The 18,892-nt window shown below is 39.8% G+C and overlaps 2 protein-coding genes across 3 annotated transcripts in view; one reads left to right on the top strand and one right to left on the bottom strand.

The window, feature by feature from the left end:
- The first annotated feature begins 1,718 nt into the window (after nt 1-1,718).
- Nucleotides 1,719-6,716, top strand: dct (dopachrome tautomerase). The gene is made up of 8 exons (XM_031858308.1): nt 1,719-2,238; nt 2,345-2,644; nt 2,872-2,972; nt 3,525-3,691; nt 3,834-4,013; nt 4,097-4,232; nt 4,320-4,521; nt 5,020-6,716. Exons 1-8 carry the CDS (start codon nt 1,950-1,952, stop codon nt 5,196-5,198), a joined length of 1,554 nt encoding a protein of 517 aa, XP_031714168.1. The 5' UTR covers nt 1,719-1,949; the 3' UTR covers nt 5,199-6,716.
- LOC116389550 (glypican-6-like) overlaps nt 5,452-18,892 on the bottom strand; it is a 76,139-nt gene continuing 62,698 nt past the window's right edge. For both annotated transcript variants that reach the window (XM_031858307.1, XM_031858305.1), the window contains 3 exons: nt 9,917-10,053; nt 8,748-8,923; nt 5,452-8,110 (listed from right to left, as the gene is read on the bottom strand). In XM_031858307.1, coding sequence (XP_031714167.1) covers nt 7,908-8,110; nt 8,748-8,923; nt 9,917-10,053 — 516 coding nt within the window. In that variant the 3' untranslated portion in view covers nt 5,452-7,907. The remainder of the gene's footprint in view (nt 8,111-8,747; nt 8,924-9,916; nt 10,054-18,892) is intronic.

The raw sequence follows: 18,892 nt of genomic DNA on the forward strand, positions 1-18,892 counted from the left end.
CCTTAAGTATGAATGTGTGAAGTGATGGATTTGACCTTTATGGCATCATTGTTAACAATAAACCAAATAGTAAAGAGAAATAAATATGTTTAGTTTATACATTTTCACTGATTTCCCTCCCAAAAAAAAAGGAAATTAATTGACTTCATAAAACAAAAACATGCACGAAGAAAATACAAAAGATATAAAAGAGAAAATAATGACAAACAGAGACATTCTATAAAAACTGCATCCACCTCGCAGTTTCAGTTTTAAACAGTCTATGGTTTCAAACCTGTATTGATGCTGTGCATGAGAAACTTGGTCACATGAAATCCAATCATGTATCGTCAGTATCATCCACTCAATTCTTAGAAAGAACTCTATGACGTAGTTTTCCAATCATTAACGGAGGAGGACTATATAAGCAACACATTTACAATATTTTCTTAAAACCTTGTTTTTATAAACTTAATTTGTGTATTTATTTATGATTTGCTTCTGGGAATTACACAAACAGTATCAAACATTCACAAGATTGACGTATTCCTTCAGACAAAGTCAGACACCCAGTGTGGGAAGAAGTACTCAAGTACTGTGTTTAAGTAAGAATATAAAGCAATTAAAAAATACTCCATTGCAAGTAACAAACCTGCACTCAAATCCTACTTTAAAAAAGTACAGATGTATTATGAGCCAAATATGTTTAAAGTATTAAAAGAGAAATTACTGGTTCAGCAGTATGAGTGATACATGACTGATACATCATCACATGTGACATTTTGAGGTTGTTCATATGGATGCATCAGTGCGTATAGTAGCATTTATAGTCCAGTGGTTTCCAGCCAAGGGGTCGAGCCTTCTCCAGAGGGTCGCAAGAAAAAGAGTGGTGAGACAATGGGGTATTGTATTATCTTTTTAAATTTTGGGCTACTTTTACCTCTTTGGTCCTGAAACTGTTTTCATTGCCTGTTTTATAAACTTATATGCTTTTTAATGTAATATCTCAATCTGAAAAATAACTAGCTCTCAGAAAAATGTGGTGGAGTAAAAAGCACAATATTTCACTCTGAAATGTATTGAAGCAGAAGTACATGTGGCATCAAATGGAAATACTTCAGTAAAGTTCAAGTGCTTCAGAACTGCTCTTTTCTCACCTCAAGTGCACAGCACATGGTGTCTTGCACAGCACATGGTGTCTTGCACAGCACACGGTGTCGGCGGAGAACTGGGGTGAAAAGTTTGATAAATGGAACAAAAAGATGAGAATAGACCCACTAAAATAACAAGCTCCAAAAAATCAAAAAAATGTACCTTCTGGCTGGATTAATGATTAATTAGTGATTAATCCTCCATCAACATTTACATAACAGATTTACAGCCAGGGCTCCGGCTCGAAAGAGGATTTTTCCAGAAAGTTCTTTTATCACAATAGCTGAATTTGTTTTGAGACAAAGCTTCTATCTCCAATGTGATACCAGAAGTATCCCAAAATTGTGTTTGTTCACACATCAAAACACAGTTTTGCACACGTGGTTGAACAGTCTGATCCGTTTGAGACAACTTATTTGCCCGTTTCTTATTCAAAGTAATAAATCAGACACAATATAGTCTGGTGGTACAAAGTGTCCCTACAACACTGCGTAGTCCCTTCAGGCAGTTTCTTGGTATTCATCCAGATCTTAGTGCAGCTCACAGCTCTGCTGTCAGGTGATGATCACAAGACCAAAGGCTTAATCCTCCTCAGCTCTACAAAAGCGGGAACATAAATTAGAGGCTTTCTTAATGTGCATGTAACCTACTGGAACACAACATGATTTGGCTTTAAGTGTTGTTTCCACAGATGTTAGAACTATCACTGAATCTAATTTGAAGATACACAACTGAGGACCGTAGCAGACTGAGATTCCACACTCTTCTGGGGGAACTAATCGGCCGTATTCTTACTGGAGGAAACAAACAGGTGAAATATGATGAATGCTCTGGGTTTTGGTCTTCTTTTTTTGCTCCTCTGGCCTGAGCCTGCAGAGGCTCAGTTCCCTCGAGTGTGCTGCACAGTCGAGGGGATCGTGTCCAAGGAGTGCTGCCCCGCTCTGGGCTCAGATCCTGCCAATGTGTGCGGCTCTCTGTCGGCGAGAGGAAGCTGCTCGGCTGTTAGAGTCGACAGCAAACCCTGGGGAGGACCGTACCGACTGAGAAATGTCGACGACAGAGAGAGGTGGCCGACCAAATTCTTCAATCAGACTTGCAGATGTGCTGGTGAGTCATGTGAACTTTTATTAAACATTCAACTGTTTCATGCTAAACCTGGAAAAGCACAACATCAACATGATTTGATACATTAAGTTTGGTCTCTGTGCTTCAGGTAACTTTGCAGGTTATGACTGTGGTCAGTGCAAATTTGGCTGGACCGGACCAAACTGTGACCAGAGGAAAGCCCCTGTGCAGCGGAAAAACATCCACTCCCTGACCCCCGAAGAGCTCCAGGAGTTCCTCAATGTCCTGGAACTGTCTAAGACCACCACCCACCCAGACTACGTCATTGCCACCCAGCATTGGCTGGGACTACTGGGACCAAATGGAACTGAGCCCCAGTTTGCCAACATCTCCATCTACGACTTCTTTGTGTGGCAACATTACTATTCTGTCCGAGACACTCTTCTGGGTAATTTAGCATGGTCACCTTTCTTGACTGAAAACTATTGTAACTGGGTCGCTCATGTGGTTGAATTTATTCGGAACATGTTAGGAATATCATGTTGGTAAAACTAGTAGGGATGTGTGTAATTTTTAATAGTATTCATGTTCATTTTACATATATTATTGTTCAATGTGCACATTATTGCCTCCTGATCACATAGAGCTCACCAAACACTGTCTTCTTCCCTGTAGGCCCCGGACGTCCGTTCAAAGCTATTGATTTCTCACACAAAGGACCAGCATTCATCACCTGGCACAGGTATCACCTCCTCAGTTTGGAAAGAGACTTACAGGTATGTGTCATCTTCTGAAAACATGTTCTTAAACCAATTGATTTTTTGCATGGGATCAGAAATACTACAAGGGTTTATATCTTTTGATTTAACCGAGCAGCTGTGAATATACAAGACGGTTGTCACTGTGAAAATGTATTTTTCTCAATTGGGGTGCTCAGCTTTTCATTGTGTTGTATAATATTTGTTTATCATTAACTGCAATTGTTGGTACATAAGTATACCTATATTTCCAGACCACAACTCCTAAAATAAATGTTATTTGTATCACATACAGTACAAGAGGGTTTTTTTAATGTCACATACTGTCTGTCCATGAATATTTATTGTTGAATGAATGTGGAAGATTTTTAAGAAGCACATAATTGGTCCAAAATTTAAAAAAATGGCAGCGAGAGACAGGAAAGTAGAGGATATATAGATCTGCGACTGGATCCAAACAGAGGAAGTCACAGTTCCAGTGTAGCAATCAGGGCTCATATATTGTCTGTCTATATTCCATGTTGATGACCAAAATCAACATTTACCAATAAAATGTATCTACTCCTGCAGAGATTGACCGGCAATGAGAACTTTGGGATCCCCTACTGGAACTTTGCCACGGGGCAACGTGAGTGCGATGTTTGTACCGACTCTATGCTGGGGGGCCGAAACCCAGACAACCCTTCCCTCATCAGCAACCAGTCCAGATTCTCCAGCTGGGGGGTCGTATGTAACAGGTCAGCACAAAACACTGATGGGAGGGTAAACAGACATAATAATTATTGGTTGGATTATAATGAAATAGAGACTGTTGGACAAATGAATGCACATTTGCATTGGTGGAAATCACAATATTTCTGTTATTTCATTCATTTCCAGTTTGGATGAGTACAATCGCCTGGTGACTCTTTGTAATGGCACCAGTGAGGGCTCCATTCAGAGAGGGATAATGGGGGGAGGTAACATGTCTCTGCCCACCATGACCGACGTCAGAAGCTGCCTTGGAATCAGAGACTTCGATAGCCCTCCTTACTTCACCAACTCCTCTTTTAGTTTTAGGTACAACTCCACTGTAATAGTATGAAATGTATACCTGCTGTTTCTTTGCAAAACTACTGTTTAACAGACTCTGTGACCAACAGGAATGCTCTTGAGGGGTATGATAGACCAGATGGAGAACTGGACGAATCCATCAGTAACCTTCACAACCTCGTCCACTCCATGCTCAATGGAACCAGCGCTTTGTCTCACTCTGCAGCTAACGACCCCATCTTTCTGGTCAGAGTCTGATTTTATGTTTTACTTTCAGGTAACACGGTAGAGTTGCTTTTGGTTAAAATCACGGTGTTTTTTTTTATCCCACAGGTGCTCCACGCTTTCACTGATGCCATTTTTGACGAGTGGATGAGACGGTTCGCTCCATCCAACGCTACCTTCCCAGATGAGATGGCCCCCATTGGTCACAACAGGCACTACAACATGGTTCCCTTCTTCCCTCCGATCACCAACGAGGAGATATATGTTACATCTGAGGAGCTGGGATACTCTTATGCCATTGCCCTGGATGGTGAGCAAGTGCTAAAAATAATTAGATTAAAGTCATAGATTGATATATTGGGAAATACGCTTCACTTTCTTAGAGCTAGATGAGGAGATCGACTCCACTCTAGTAGAGCAGAAACACATGTCTTATGGACGAATTACATCATGGTAATACTGTAATCATCCTGCTTTTCCATTATTATTGTTTTAGCTTGAGAATACATTTTTGCTAATGGCATGACCTCTATCGTTGGGTAGTTCAGCATTTTTAAATTGCTATAGGAGGGCAGTTTTTGTGGTAAACCACAGTGATGGTTATTAAATTACATTTGAATAAGAAGTTTCAGATGATCGCTGAGCAATGTTTAGTCGTTCATGGCAATTTACAGCCTCATCAAACCTATCAAATCCCCATTCGAAACATCTTATTTTAACAAAAATGACTGATATTTTCATAGAGTTTATATTTTTTGCTAGAAATAAGGTATCTATGACTATCTCCACCTGTGCTTGATCTTTACAGATGCAGATGGAGGGCCGGCTGCGTTTGTGCTGGGCTCCACTCTGGGGGGAGTCTTCATTGGTCTCCTGGTGCTTCTCCTTATCTTTGTGCTCTACCTGCGTCAACGGAGAAACAGAGGCTTTGAACCCCTGATAAAAGCAGACTTCACAAACAGAAAGTACACAGAGGAAGAAGCCTAGATTTTCTTTGTTGTTCTGGAAAGTGCTTCAATACTTATACATACCCGAGAGAGTTAGGCCCTACTGCAAGAGGAAAATATGAATCCTGTACAGGGACACCATTTTAGATATTAAATCTTATTTCATATAAAACAAATATGCATTTAAAAATATTAATAGAAATGTCCCAAGACCAACCAGAATGAATGTATACTTTAACTGGTTAAGTAGCCTTCATTTTACTACACAAATATACAATACGGATCTATTGGAATGTTTTAATAAATATTTATTCTCAATAACAGTAACAAAACACAAATGTAATCACCTCAATTGCACTGGAAAACCATAAGGCATATTTGCTCAACTAGTTCTTCTCCTCTCTTAGTTTGAAATTAGATTCAAACACCAAACAAACGTCACCTCATTAGGATTTCACTTCGCACAGAAATGCATTGATTGCGAAAAAAATGTTGATTTATAACCTCAGATAATTCGTCTCACCAGACACCCATTTTCAATATTTTATTGCAAAAATATTACCAATAAAAGTTCAATGATACAAAACATAAAAAGGGCATCCTGCGAGATCAATATTCATAATAAAGAATCCTTTTAAATGACACCTTTGACATATTTTCTCTACATTTTTTGTTCGTGCAATGTGGATGTAAACGCAGACTTAAATGCAATAAAGAAACGCTCAACAAATATTTACTGATATACTGCGAAGGGCATAACACTAGTTAATTCCTTGGATGTGTAAGCTTAGCTGGCCTGTTCTTATGGAGCCGACGGGCTCTCAGAGAACAGTGGACGTACATACAGGCTGGTTTTGTCCGCCCCCCTCAGCAGTGCCAGGCCTCTCACATTCTCTGTAAGTACGCTCTACTGAGGAGCTTCACTGAAGCATTCAGGCCTGTCCGGTCTCCACAGATTCTCATTTCACAGGTGACTGTGGTCGGCTTCCAGTCTGTCTGTGCTGCAGACACAACCATTCAAGCTTTACAGATACATCTAGGGGCCCTTTCTTTGCATTTCCTGTAACCACTGTGAGCTGTTTGCAACTTCCTCTCTTAATAATTCCCCCACACTTTAAATACTTGTGGTAATACATTTGCAGAAATAGCAACACGTAACTTTTTATTCCTGCCTGACAGTATTTCAGTTTCGTAGTTTTTTTAAACACTACAATGAATTTTAACAGCTATATCATCCAAACTTTGATAGCTATTACAGGATAAGCTCTGCAGAGTCAATCACGCATGCAAAAGTGGCACCTTTTTTTGTTCCTGTATGCAAATCAAGAATTCCTGGAACTTCTAAAATGTGTAATACTTGTGGAAATACTTGGAGACTATTCTGAGGATGCAGAAGAAAAAAAGTTAGGCTCCAATTACTGGAAATGAGTATATCTGTGATGGTGATTCTGTATTGAAAGGGTGTGCTTTTCATGCTGCAATGTCTATTTACACATTTATAGACCATGGTCATGATTTTCAATTACTGTGCCTTTATAAAGCTTTCAATGTCCACACAGTATGTTTTACATATCTTTTATAAAAGGTTGATGTGATTAACTCTTTATTGAGGGCTTTTGCTTGCAGATCAGTAGTGCTGGTAAGTCGTTAGATAGAACTTAAGACACTGGGTGACTACTCACTTAAAAGAGACATGAACCCCTACTGATAAGAAAATAAAAGAAATATATTATTGATTAATGAAAACATATATATTAGTGGGGATTATATTTAGTTTAGCCATCTTGGACATTAATTCATTAATTCACACCAGGACATGCACCCCACCACACCACAGAACCATTGATATTGGTGATATCTTCTCTGTTTGTCAATAATTGCTCCAAATAAATTCTGTCGAGGCCGTCTACTCCTGAAGCCAAGCTTGACAAACCAGCATGATATGTGAATATTGTGCAGATAACAAATGTGTTGCAAGGCAAACGAGTATATAAAAGGTAAATCTTATCCCTTTTAACAAAATGTGAGTTTTAGCACAAGGCGGCCATTGAACACAGCAGACCCATGATCAACCGATGATATGCTTAACCTAAAATCTTGTCAAAGGTCATGGTTGAAATTACTTGAGAAATATAATATGAAGCAACATGATTCAGTGGCTGAATCTGATCCAAAAACAAACATGGATTTGATCAAAAATCAATAATTGGCACATGATTTAATGGCAATGGAACAAGGATTCAATCAAAATAGGTGGAAACCACATGTTCCAGAATTGTACGTCTCTTGTATTTGTTTCAAAACTCCTTCGGCCACTTTTAGGTACGTCAAATAACCACATTCTCAACATTTTCCAACACACAAACAATTTTTGCATAAAAAAAAAGAAATGAAAACAATCAAAGTGCGTGTTATATTTTTCCACATGGAGACCTACATTAATACCTGCCATATGTGCAAGACATCTCTGAAGCAGAGTTTGTTGGGTTGGCATCAGTGTTAGGTGGTGAAGTGATGCCATAAAATGTCAAGTCTAAGGATGGCACTGCACGATCTTTGGGAAAGTGGGAAATCACGATGCATGACTGCTCTTTTTTCAGAGCAGACTCCTCTATCCTCCAGACTGGCAGCCTAAATACTGTCTGCTTGACTGTAGCTCCAATCTGCCTCAATACAAAAACTGCAAAAAAAAAAAAGAAAGAAAAGAAAAAACCCTCAGCATGTCCATGTTTAGCCGGTTCCTCCAACATTATCTCCATTGTCGGTGGAGTGCCAGGGCTGAGAGGGCCAGAATGGTTGGCAGGGCTAGAGGTGCACAGAGCGGGGCAGAGTCATCCACAGGCCCGCTCCGGTCGGCTTCCACCACCGGGGCTTCGGTGGCAGCGCCGGCCATGTCTGTGGGGCAGACCTCTGTGCAGCCGCTGCCACTGCCTGAGCTGCTACCTTCATCGCCTGCAACACCAAACACAAGCCAGACTGAGCACATCGCCGAAAATGTAACATTTGTCAACAATTCAACCAGATTTTACAATCCTTTACTGTTCTTTAAAGCTACAGTATGCAACTTTTTTAAATTTCAAGTTAAGCTAAACACACAAGTCGCTAAAATATCAGTTAATGGAGGTACAACAAGAAAAAAATGTCGTACAGAATGGCAATTTGTATCTGTTTGTAACTCGGTGCTCTCTATAAATCCCAATTTGACTGTTGAAACAAATCCTTTTTCTGTGATGGATGGGCTTTTTTGGAGTGTATTTAAATGAAGGACAACACTGCACAGCCAATATGCTGCCTCCAGGTTTTCACATACCCTGATGAAGACGACCTGGTGGGTGGCTTTTTGTTTTTTGACATACTGCCTGTGTTAGTTATTTGCTCCCTCAGTGGCTCCTGTGGCTTTACTGATGTGGGTTACCTCTGCTTCAAGGTTAGGTATTATTACAGCTTATCAAGATGAGTGACATGTTGGAGAATGAACTTGACCAAACATTGCAGAGCGATCAAGACTAAAAATACATTTCCCTCCTTGAGACAACATGTACAATGTGTCACGTGTGTGTGTGTGCATGCGGAATGGCAAATTGCTTACTTGAGTCTTGAAAGTAGATATCATTGCCGTTGTAGGCGTTTTTCAACTTGTTGGTCATCACCCTCAGAGCCATGATCTGCTGGCGGATGAGTGTGTCTGGGCGGGTGATGTCCACGCCCACCTCAGGGTTATTCACCTGGTGGGTCAGTCCATCCTTTTGAACTTCAGGGAAGTACCTTCAGGTTAAAAATACAACAAATGACATAAAGTTAATGTCTTGTTTTTGACAAGAAAGCTTGTTAATAGGACATGGAATCTGGTGAGGGCTCATTCGTCAATGAGAAAGAATATCTGTAACACTAGACACAAATATTTTTGTTGTTTTAAGCTATGAGTCTAATTCTAAGCACTTGAGAATAGTTCTCTGAGGTTATAACACGTTTGAGCTAATCTTTAACAGTAATATTCTGACACATTTGTGAGATATTTCCCCAGGGAAAACATGTCAGCTGCCTGCAATCCTGTCTGATAAATAAGCAGCAGGCTATCATGTGAGGACATTCCATAGATCGTCTAACACGACAGCATTTGTTTCCCCTAAGCCCAGTTCACTCTACTGTACACCTCTGAAATCTCAGCGAGTTAGTTAACATTTTATGTTGTTTTTTTTGTCACAGAAGATGGCATTAGCTTCCATATGCAATACCAATACACAGGGTTAAATGATCAGCTTCTATGGTTATTCAAAGAATTTAAAACATGAATGCTGATCATACATCATACATGGTATGAATACAAGTAGCAGAAATCAATGAACTGTGACCTCAGCCACGGCTGCGGGCATTTGGAGCAAATATTTTCCTTGGAATTGAAATCAGATTATCAGGGACGCAGCATGCTGTCTGCCTGCACATGTTCAAGAAGAATGAAAACACTATTCCATAATATAACACAGACACAATGTAAAAAGCATTAAAAAAAAGCAAATTTTACTATATAGTATAATATATATAAACTCTTGTATTTAAGAGACCACTTCCTTTTGTTAAGTTGACAAATATAAGTCAAAGTATGCCAAGCTTTTGCACGGTAGAGTTTTAATCAGGGAAAGTAAGTAAACGGGTCCTTCATTCTAGGATTAGACTGATTAAGATTAGTCGAGTTGAACAGACTTTGGACTTCGAGGTAACCTTTTGTATTAGTCTGGCCCCGGGCACTGGTGCACTTACCTGCCCTTGGTGTGTCCATTCCAGCACTCCTCATCACTGGCATTTCCAGCGGTCACTCTGTCCTCCACACACATGGCCTCAGGCAGGTTGGACCAAAATTTCTTTGACAGCTTCAGTTTCTCTTTTATGTCAACCACCTAAGCAAAGACAGGGCTTGTTAGATGGGAGGAAAAAAAAACCCTGTATAAACAAATCACGTCTGTGTTCCAATATAGTAGTTGTAGCCTTAGGAGTCAAAGCTGAAAATGATACACACATATATGAGGAAATATAAGAAAAAGACACCATTAAGCAGTAGTTATCAAGAGCAAGACAATAAGTAAAAAGACAGAGTGTGACCGAGGCCTTTTCTTTTAAAAGTTAATGACAAACCCCCTTATTTATGCTGAAGCCCTCAAAGTATTGCAACAATCCTAATGTCATATACAGTATATGACAAATGATAACTGAGCTTAAGTCCTTTTAAGCTCTCCGTTACTCATGATACATCTCATTTGTAAACTCATTATAAAACTGCCCCATCGTCACTTATTACCACATCTTATCAAAGGGATTATAAATCTTGGGATTTAACCCTGAGACATCTTAACTCCCCAAAAAATTATTTGGGTTTAATTTTCCTTCCAGGTTGACTATCGAATGTTTGCATCATGACAAGTAAGACCATACAGGCTCGCAGCAATAATTTCAGCTTGAATGTCAAGACTTAAATGCTCCTTTGCATCCCGGCCATGTGACACAGTCAGATATCGTTTCCTGACTTGAGCCTGTTGAACTCCAATCTTTCATCAAACACAGAATTTGACATATTTCACTGAAGCTGAGGGAAAGCCTGATAGCAGCAGGTTGGCCCCATTATCTTTTTCCGTCTGACTTGCTGCTGGCTTACGTGAAATTGTGGTGAACCTGAGCAGAACATGAAAGGTGCTGTACCAACTGTGTGACGCTGCTGTAGGCCCCGACTCTGCTTTTGATGTGTTAATCCTGTCACACTGATGCCAAAGCACTTCAGCGGCTCTGATGCTGCCCAGAGGGTCAAGGCTGCACTCAATGCAAGAGATTGACTGGCAATGTTTGACTAAACCTCACACATTAAGTTTAGTTTAACAAGTGAGAGATTCACCGTTTTTCTCAGGATCTGCTGGCAAAGCCTGGCCACGTGTGAATCAAACTGGGAATGAAAAACTCACCTTTAGGTAATATAAACATTTAACCAGCACCTCCACTAAACATGCTGCTGCCATGTGACTGAAAATAGAAGAGTTTACATATTTAATGGGCTGATTATTACACTTCATAATGTGCCAAGTTGACACACAAAGCTGTACTCAACCATTTATCCGTGAGTGACCGAGCAACCAACCACAACAAACACATCTCTCAAACACAATTCTCTATTGAGACGGATAATTGAAAATACATCAAATGTACCATGTTTAACAGAGACAATTTGAAAAGAAGAGGAAAGGTGTAGCTTTTTCACACAACAATAAATATGCCTCTGGGAAAAGGCTGCCTCTCACATCACTGCGCATTGCCCATGAATAGATAATAAGACAAGCAGAACTGGCATGCAACCAGCTGCAATGCACACTAGATGGCACTATGTCTTTTTGAAAATGGGGAGACGGATGAAAGCAGCCAGAGAGAGAATACAGAGAGGAAATGAAATGGGGTAAAACACAATTCAAACTAAAACCAATTATATTTACTAATGATGTTTCTTTCTCCATGTGGTCTAACATAGAGAATGTAATTGCCATGGAAACTGATGAAATTAGGAGGACCAATAAAAAAAGAATGGCATACACAGGAATCTACCGTAATAACAGGAACATCCTGCCCCACGTTATCGTCCCACTGTGGTGATGGTATGTGACGAAGGAGAGAGGAAGTGTGTGTGGAACGTGACAAAAGATATTCTCATTAAAGATCACAATGAAGATCATAAAAAAAACACCTCCCTCTCACGTCACGATATTTCAGTGCATTGGTTTTCAGTGACAGCCTAACAGATGCCTATTACCCTAAAGTGTGATAGTTCTTTCAATCCATGAAGACATTCAAGATGTTATTAGTGCGTGATACCTGTGGTTTGGTAATAAGGGCCGACAAGGCAGTTTGATAGAAACATTTACTCACTCGATGTGCAAGCCATGATCACTGATATATTGTTTTACTTCAAAGGAACTTATAAGCTTGTAAACTTAAGTAAAATACTAAAGCATTGTCAACATATGCTTCGTAAGGTGTCACAAGTGCTGCGAAAAGACTTCTATGAACATTAACTATAAAGATGTTTTTCACTTAATGCACTCTATCACTGAGACAGAATATTGTCTTTAATACGACAGATGAATGAAGGATTTTGTTTTCTTTTATAACCCCACACAAACATATTGCCACACACACATGAATGTGCTTATCGTATTCATATAAAAAACACGTATCTCCAAATTTGGTGATTTTTATTAGATAAACTGGAGGATTTTGTTTCCCTTTACGGTTTGAAATTCTCAAATCTAACCTTTAAAAGCCCATTAGGCTACATGAACAATGTAGCGCACTCTACTTTAAGTCCCCATATGATGTAATTGTTTGATATATTTTCCACTTTGCCGAGGTCTTTCAGATGAAGGCTTGTCCTATAGGGCTTTACATGCATGGTCTTGCTCTCTTTCTGTTCTATGCATCACGTCATCTACAGTCTATGTCTCACAGGCATGATATATAATGTTCTCTGCGTCATTGTAAAATAGAAAATCCAGTTGCCTTGATTTACTGGATTTTCACATTAGGGATTAAAAACATTGCAAATGCTAGTAAATATATATTTATGTTTCACATTTTGAAGTTCAAAAGGTTTCAGTGGAAAAATAAGATATTTGTCTCACACTGTAGCTTCAAGCAAATGTTACTCATACAGGAGTAAATTGTGCTTTTGTTGGGGACTGTTTTCAGTAGCGAATCAATACACATTTGGTGCCCTTGAGTATGCAGCAGGATGGTGTTTGCGGGATTGTCTCAAAACAAAGTACACCAGCCGTGTTTATTGAAGGAACGTGTTACCCAGTGCGGCTAACTTATCGGCTTTTAATAGCTTTTGGACAACAATGCAGATATACGGCACAGACGAATACTGTGAGATATATCAGGCCTTTGCTACAGAGAAAAAGGATTAAGTCGTCGGTTTATGTCTTTTCTGATAGCAAAGCCAAAAACACAGAATCTCACCCTATCCGTTAAAATAACTTATGTTTCGCTAAATCAAGAGATTCGTGGTTAGGCATCAATTGAAACCTGTAGGATGAAAAGCTTCCATGAGGTGTAGTTTTGCCAACTCTTCCTTTACTGAGACATCTTTTTTCTCCTTTGCTCTTCGTCTCCCTGTGATGAAGCATGCATGATTTCATACATGATTTCATGCTGTTTCTTTCTTATTCTCGGCCCCCTTGCCACTCTGCTCTCTTCTCTCTTTGGTCTTTCTCTCTGGTACCAATGTCCAAAGTGAAAGTGATGGTTTCATGGCTAGCTGGCCCGTGATCTTAGACTAATGCTCCTCTTCGAAAAAGCTTTGTGGAAAAAAAGCCCCGGGTCTTTCTTTCAACTGTAACATAACAGCGTGTGCTCAGTCATCTCTGGATCGTATAGCATCTGTACTCTTCCATCTATTCTCCTCGAGAACCAAAAGGGAAATGAGCTGTAGAGCATGATCATAATTGCTCTTAATTGTAATAAATATCAATTCAATCATCAATGTAATCAAATCAATCATCTATGATTTTCTTCTCTCTATTTCTGTTCCGTCTGTCTCCTTGGGAGCAGGAAAACAGGAAGTCTACCCAGCAGCTAAACCTTGATAAAGCAGATTAATTCAGCAATAAACAGCACTGAAACGTAGCCCATAATGTATTACAGCTCACACAGCTTAGCGTGCCATGATACAAACATAGCCTCACCCTTGCTTTTCTCTTAACCATGAATAAAATCCACCCAAACATACTGAATATACACGTACAATGTTTACCAGCCGTATAAAAATAATTGGCTAGCTTGAATGGACAAACACGAGGAAATGTTGACAGAGAATTATTATTTCCACAAACAACAGTATGAGTCAATGAGATAATGGCGTCAGCGGGCTTATAGTCTGTGTTTACAAATACTCCAAGCGTTTCTTGCAATATTTATCACCAGTCTTGTTTTGAGCACACACAGTAGGGCTAGACAATATATCGATATCATCATGATATTCTGATATGACACTAGATGTTGTCTTAGATTTTGGATATCATAATATCATCCTAGGTCATAAGTGTTGTATATTGTCCTGGTTTTTCCGTTAACAGGTGGCAGCTGTGTGCCACCTTCCAGCTCAGCACAGGCATGTGCGAGAGCTGGATTTTGACCAGTGGTTTTCAGATGCCCTTGCCTTTTCTCAGATCAAAAGCTGACGTGTCACTGGCTTTGAAGCTGTAGTCACACTCCTGGCCACAGCACAATGTCAGCAACCGAAACTCTTATCTGGCCGTGGGATGATTCCCGGACGTGCTACCTGCCTTTCAAAAAAGACTATTGCTCAAATTTTAGTCTCAAAACACATCACACTCACAATGATGCCAAAGCTGACTGTTCTGTCAGCTGGTAAATCTCCCTTTCTCTCACATTCTGACTCACTCTAACACCTCTATCCTGTTAAATTAACAATAAGTTACTTTTCAAGCAATTATCTGGGGATGTTGTCACTGCTCGACAAAGAGCCTCTGCTGCAAGTCAGAGCTAAATTAGTGCATGTTCAATCTAATCATAGACTTGGCAGCAGGTCTCACCACTAAACCACAAGGGGCAGATAACTCCTCCATCAACTTATTTTCCCTGGCAACTGCTCCTCCTGTCCTGCGTTAAAATAGTTTACGAATACGAATGCAGTATTCTTCCTGCATCTCAATTACAGAGGTCAGGGCGTTGGTTCAACTCATACCAAGACCTTGGCCATGCCATAAGTCTCTCCCTGACCAGTGACCACTTTGAGGAAAGGCCGAATAGTTTCGCACAAGGAGGAAGTCCACAGTAAGAATATCTCTGCCTCTTCATCACATTCTTGATCAAGTTATATTGTCGACTGAGCCAATCCTAAAGATTTGTGCACCCTCCTCGCTAAGTCTCGGTGCACTATGCGGTCATGTAGCCACCAGTTCAACTGCCACAGTGTAGAGTGTCAGGGTGCTGACGCCTTGTAGGGTGCCTGGACCATGGCTATTTAATCAAGTGTCAAACACACGTCATAAAGTCCCTCTTGTTGGTTCAGGTCTACCCATAAACAACAGATTCTCTCAACCAAGACCTGCCATCTGGACTCCAAAGCACTTTTAGCACATAAAAAAATTGGTAAAGTAGAAATAATACTGGCTAGCCCAAAGCATACAGAAATAAATGACCTCTGTGATAATGTTTTGATTAGCAGTTGCCCCCCCCCCCCCCCCCCCCCGCCCCCTTTTTGTCAGGTCTTGTTTTGTCCTTGTCTGGAAACATTCACCTGAAAGGTGACTGGCAGTGTTGCTTAGAGCAAGTAACTACCAGACTGCATATAGATGTGGGCTGTTATCATCCAATCAATATCCATCAACAGAGGGCAAAAGCAAATAAGTTTCCCCTCAGTGACTTCACCATATGAGACTAGAAAGACATCGCCCAGCTGTTTATCTTGCACTACTCACACAGATGGGAATAGTTCACCAAAAGCAAATCATGGTTGGAAAACAGCACAACCACTTGCAAACTAAATTGCGGTTGGATATGACAGTGCAGCGGTGGTTTCTGTCCTCCGCTGCCGAGCTACACTCCATGTGTGCATGATAAATCCATTTTTAGCATCATGCTGTGGGCCATTGCCCCTTTTTTTCAAGTCTCAGCTGGAGCCGCCCTTCCTTGTTTCCCTTGATTACAACGGATCACGTCCCAGCATAAATTCGACACAGCAGAATACTGCCACCTGATTTAACGCGGACGTCTCAACAAAGCGTCGGCCTCGGCAGTACGTTCATCTTTCTTATATCTCCGGGTGACAGCAATGTGATGTCGTTATAATGCTGCTTTTCTGGCAGTGGATACTTGACAAAAAAACAACATTCTATTGTTTGAAAACCGGCCATTATTTTCCATTTGTTTTGATATTGCAGCCTGAGTTTTGAACAGTAGCGGAAATGCTGTGACATCCATTATAATAGTATACAGAAAATGAGGACAGGACACAGATACTATAGAGGCAAATAAAAAAACTATATTTATCACTTGTCTGTCTTACATATACCTTAAGATTTAAAAACTGCTGCCATAAACAGTACTTTACAGCGGTTTGATGTAATTGCGTGAGTACAATATATCGGATTTGTTTCCATGCTATCTCACCATCTTGTCAAATTCAGTTTTGATTTCATACTTTAGTAGGATCGCTCAGTTCTGTGACACCCTGGAGGCATAACTTTATTCTCAACTTTCAACAGACTTCACAACTATTGTAGGAGAAATAATTCATCATGCCTTTAATTTAATGTGACGGCTAATCTCTGTGTACCTTGAAAAGAAAAAGAAAAGAGAAAAGAGAAAAGGATAATGCTGAATCCAAAAATAGCAGAAGCTGTTTTGCTACAAGAGACGCATGATTACAAACCAACGACTTTGGTCTCTTTAGGCTAATTTGATCAGGTTTGATCACTGCACTGAGAAACAATCCCCAAAAATACATCACATTGCAAAAAAAGCATCCAAAAAATAAATGATATTTTAAATTTAAGAGATTATGCAGCTGTCCTTTGTGATTGTACATGTGGTCACTCCGTTAAAATGATTGAATACACAGGTCTTTTATGAGCCCAACCTCAACTGGCCATAACTGTATTTTTGTATATTTAATTTAATATTTAATATTGCCTCAAACCAGTTGCTCAGTCCCGTGGTATCTACACAGTTAGGCCATATGGTATATGGTGAACAAAATGTATCGCACAACGATCCCACAGTGAGAAAAAAAAATGACAGAATATTGATGAAACAGTGGTGAGTTTGCGCTTGTGATTCGCCCAGGGCCACAACAGGAGAAGTTTGAGAAAGGGAGATGATTAAAGGGAAGCTAAGCTCTGTGGAGAACAGAGCAATCATCGGCAGGCCTGCTCTCTCCCTGCTGCCCTTGTTCCCCAGAGAGGCAGGGAGCCTAGAGTGTAATGAGGCCAATGTGCCTCATTATTGTATTGACCGATATGAAAAGTAGCAGAACCTTATGCACCAGCACAAGAAAGAGGGGACGATGCATCGAATGATTTTAATAACATTTCTGAGCTTGTTTTGTAAAAAATTATAGTCGTTCTGTTATAACTGTTGATTTAGCCTTTGATTATTGTCATGAAGATGGCATATGAAAAAGGTAAAAACTGAGCTAAAAATAAATAACGCCCAGAGCTGTGCAAACCAACTTCAGCGTTCAGTTTCAAGTCCAGAAACTGTAAACACCATTTACAGTTGTCATTTCAAGTGTCTTACATCCCCCCTGGATAAAATCCAGATGCAAATTAATACACTTTTGTCTGTCAAGACAAATGTATGCGACTTCATAATATAAAACTAGCTTGACTAAAATGCTATTTAACATCAGACACTGTTAAATTTATCCAATCCATGCAGGGTCTAAATGCTTTGCTTTAAATGTAATGTCATTCACATTTCTTAAAACTTTTAAATCCAAAACTCTGGATGTTAAGACATTTTTATTTGAACAAAAAGAGAGAATTCCAATGCTAACACCTACACATTTCCAGCAAAAACATCAATCGGGGTGTTAAATTAATTCAACATGTAACTTCAGTGGGGATTGAAACCAGGTGGCAAGTGTACTTCTTCTATCAGCGGCAGACTCCAGTTTGGTTGACTTTTAGTTCCATTTTTGCCAACTTCTGATGTTTGTCCCTATTTCTATGTTTGGTGGCTGCTTGTGAATATCACATGTGGTAATTGCTTCTCAAATGCTCACAAAAAAATGTCAAAGAGCAATTTTCAGAATAACATACTACGAAGAGAACATAAGGATTATTTGACAGAATGAACAGTAGTGCAGACAATTGTTAAATGTCTGTGTTTGATTGGACAACATACGCCCTTTAGTGTGAAACTCATCTGCATGGTTACAAATCCGTACAAACTGGCCTTTTTCAGAACCTTAGATTCAATAAGGTTGAAAGCTCTTATTGAAATTGAGAGAGCCATTAGTAAAGTAAAAGTAGCATTACGACAATGTATAAATACTCTATTGTAAGTAGTTTATATGGTAGTAGAATGGCACTTTGAGTAGAGTCTTTGAGTTAAAAGAAAATGAAAATGCGGTAAAGGCAAAAAATCCAGGGTCTTAACAGGTATTTTCCCGAGGAAACGGGAGCAGATTTTAGCAAGAAATGCCTGAAAATCACACAATCTCAATTCTTGGCATTCAACTCATCCCACATCAGCTGCACCAAGCACTCCTGCTTCCATAACTGATGACGGGCAGAAAACCTAACATCAACTTTTAACTGTCCCTTTAAACCATGTGAGTGATGGACACTGAGCCTGTAGATAGATGTAGATGATGCTTCCGCATGTCGGCTGTTCTGACACACTACTGTGAACACTTGAAAAGGAGAAACATACAGTACTATCACTGCTGTGTGGGAACAACGCAGATGCACTTACAGTTCGCCAGTGCCTTGAAGAGTGTCTGCATGTGGTGCAATGCCACAGCTTTACACCACAAGCAGAACAATTAGACCAGAGTATCATCCTTGGAAAAAGACGTTATTGATCGGTCACTATTGCCATCGTTTGTTTTCTCACATTTCACTAGTGATAATTAATTAAGCAGTCACACTAAAACTGTTTCTGCTGAAGCGGTGATTTACATTTAAAGGTATATTATGTGGTATATGTGGAGTTTGTTACACTTGAGTGAGT

Source organism: Anarrhichthys ocellatus, unplaced genomic scaffold (genome assembly GCF_004355925.1).
Source record: "Anarrhichthys ocellatus isolate YVR2014 unplaced genomic scaffold, GSC_Weel_1.0 scaffold20, whole genome shotgun sequence".
In the NCBI taxonomy this organism is placed as follows: domain Eukaryota; kingdom Metazoa; phylum Chordata; class Actinopteri; order Perciformes; family Anarhichadidae; genus Anarrhichthys; species Anarrhichthys ocellatus.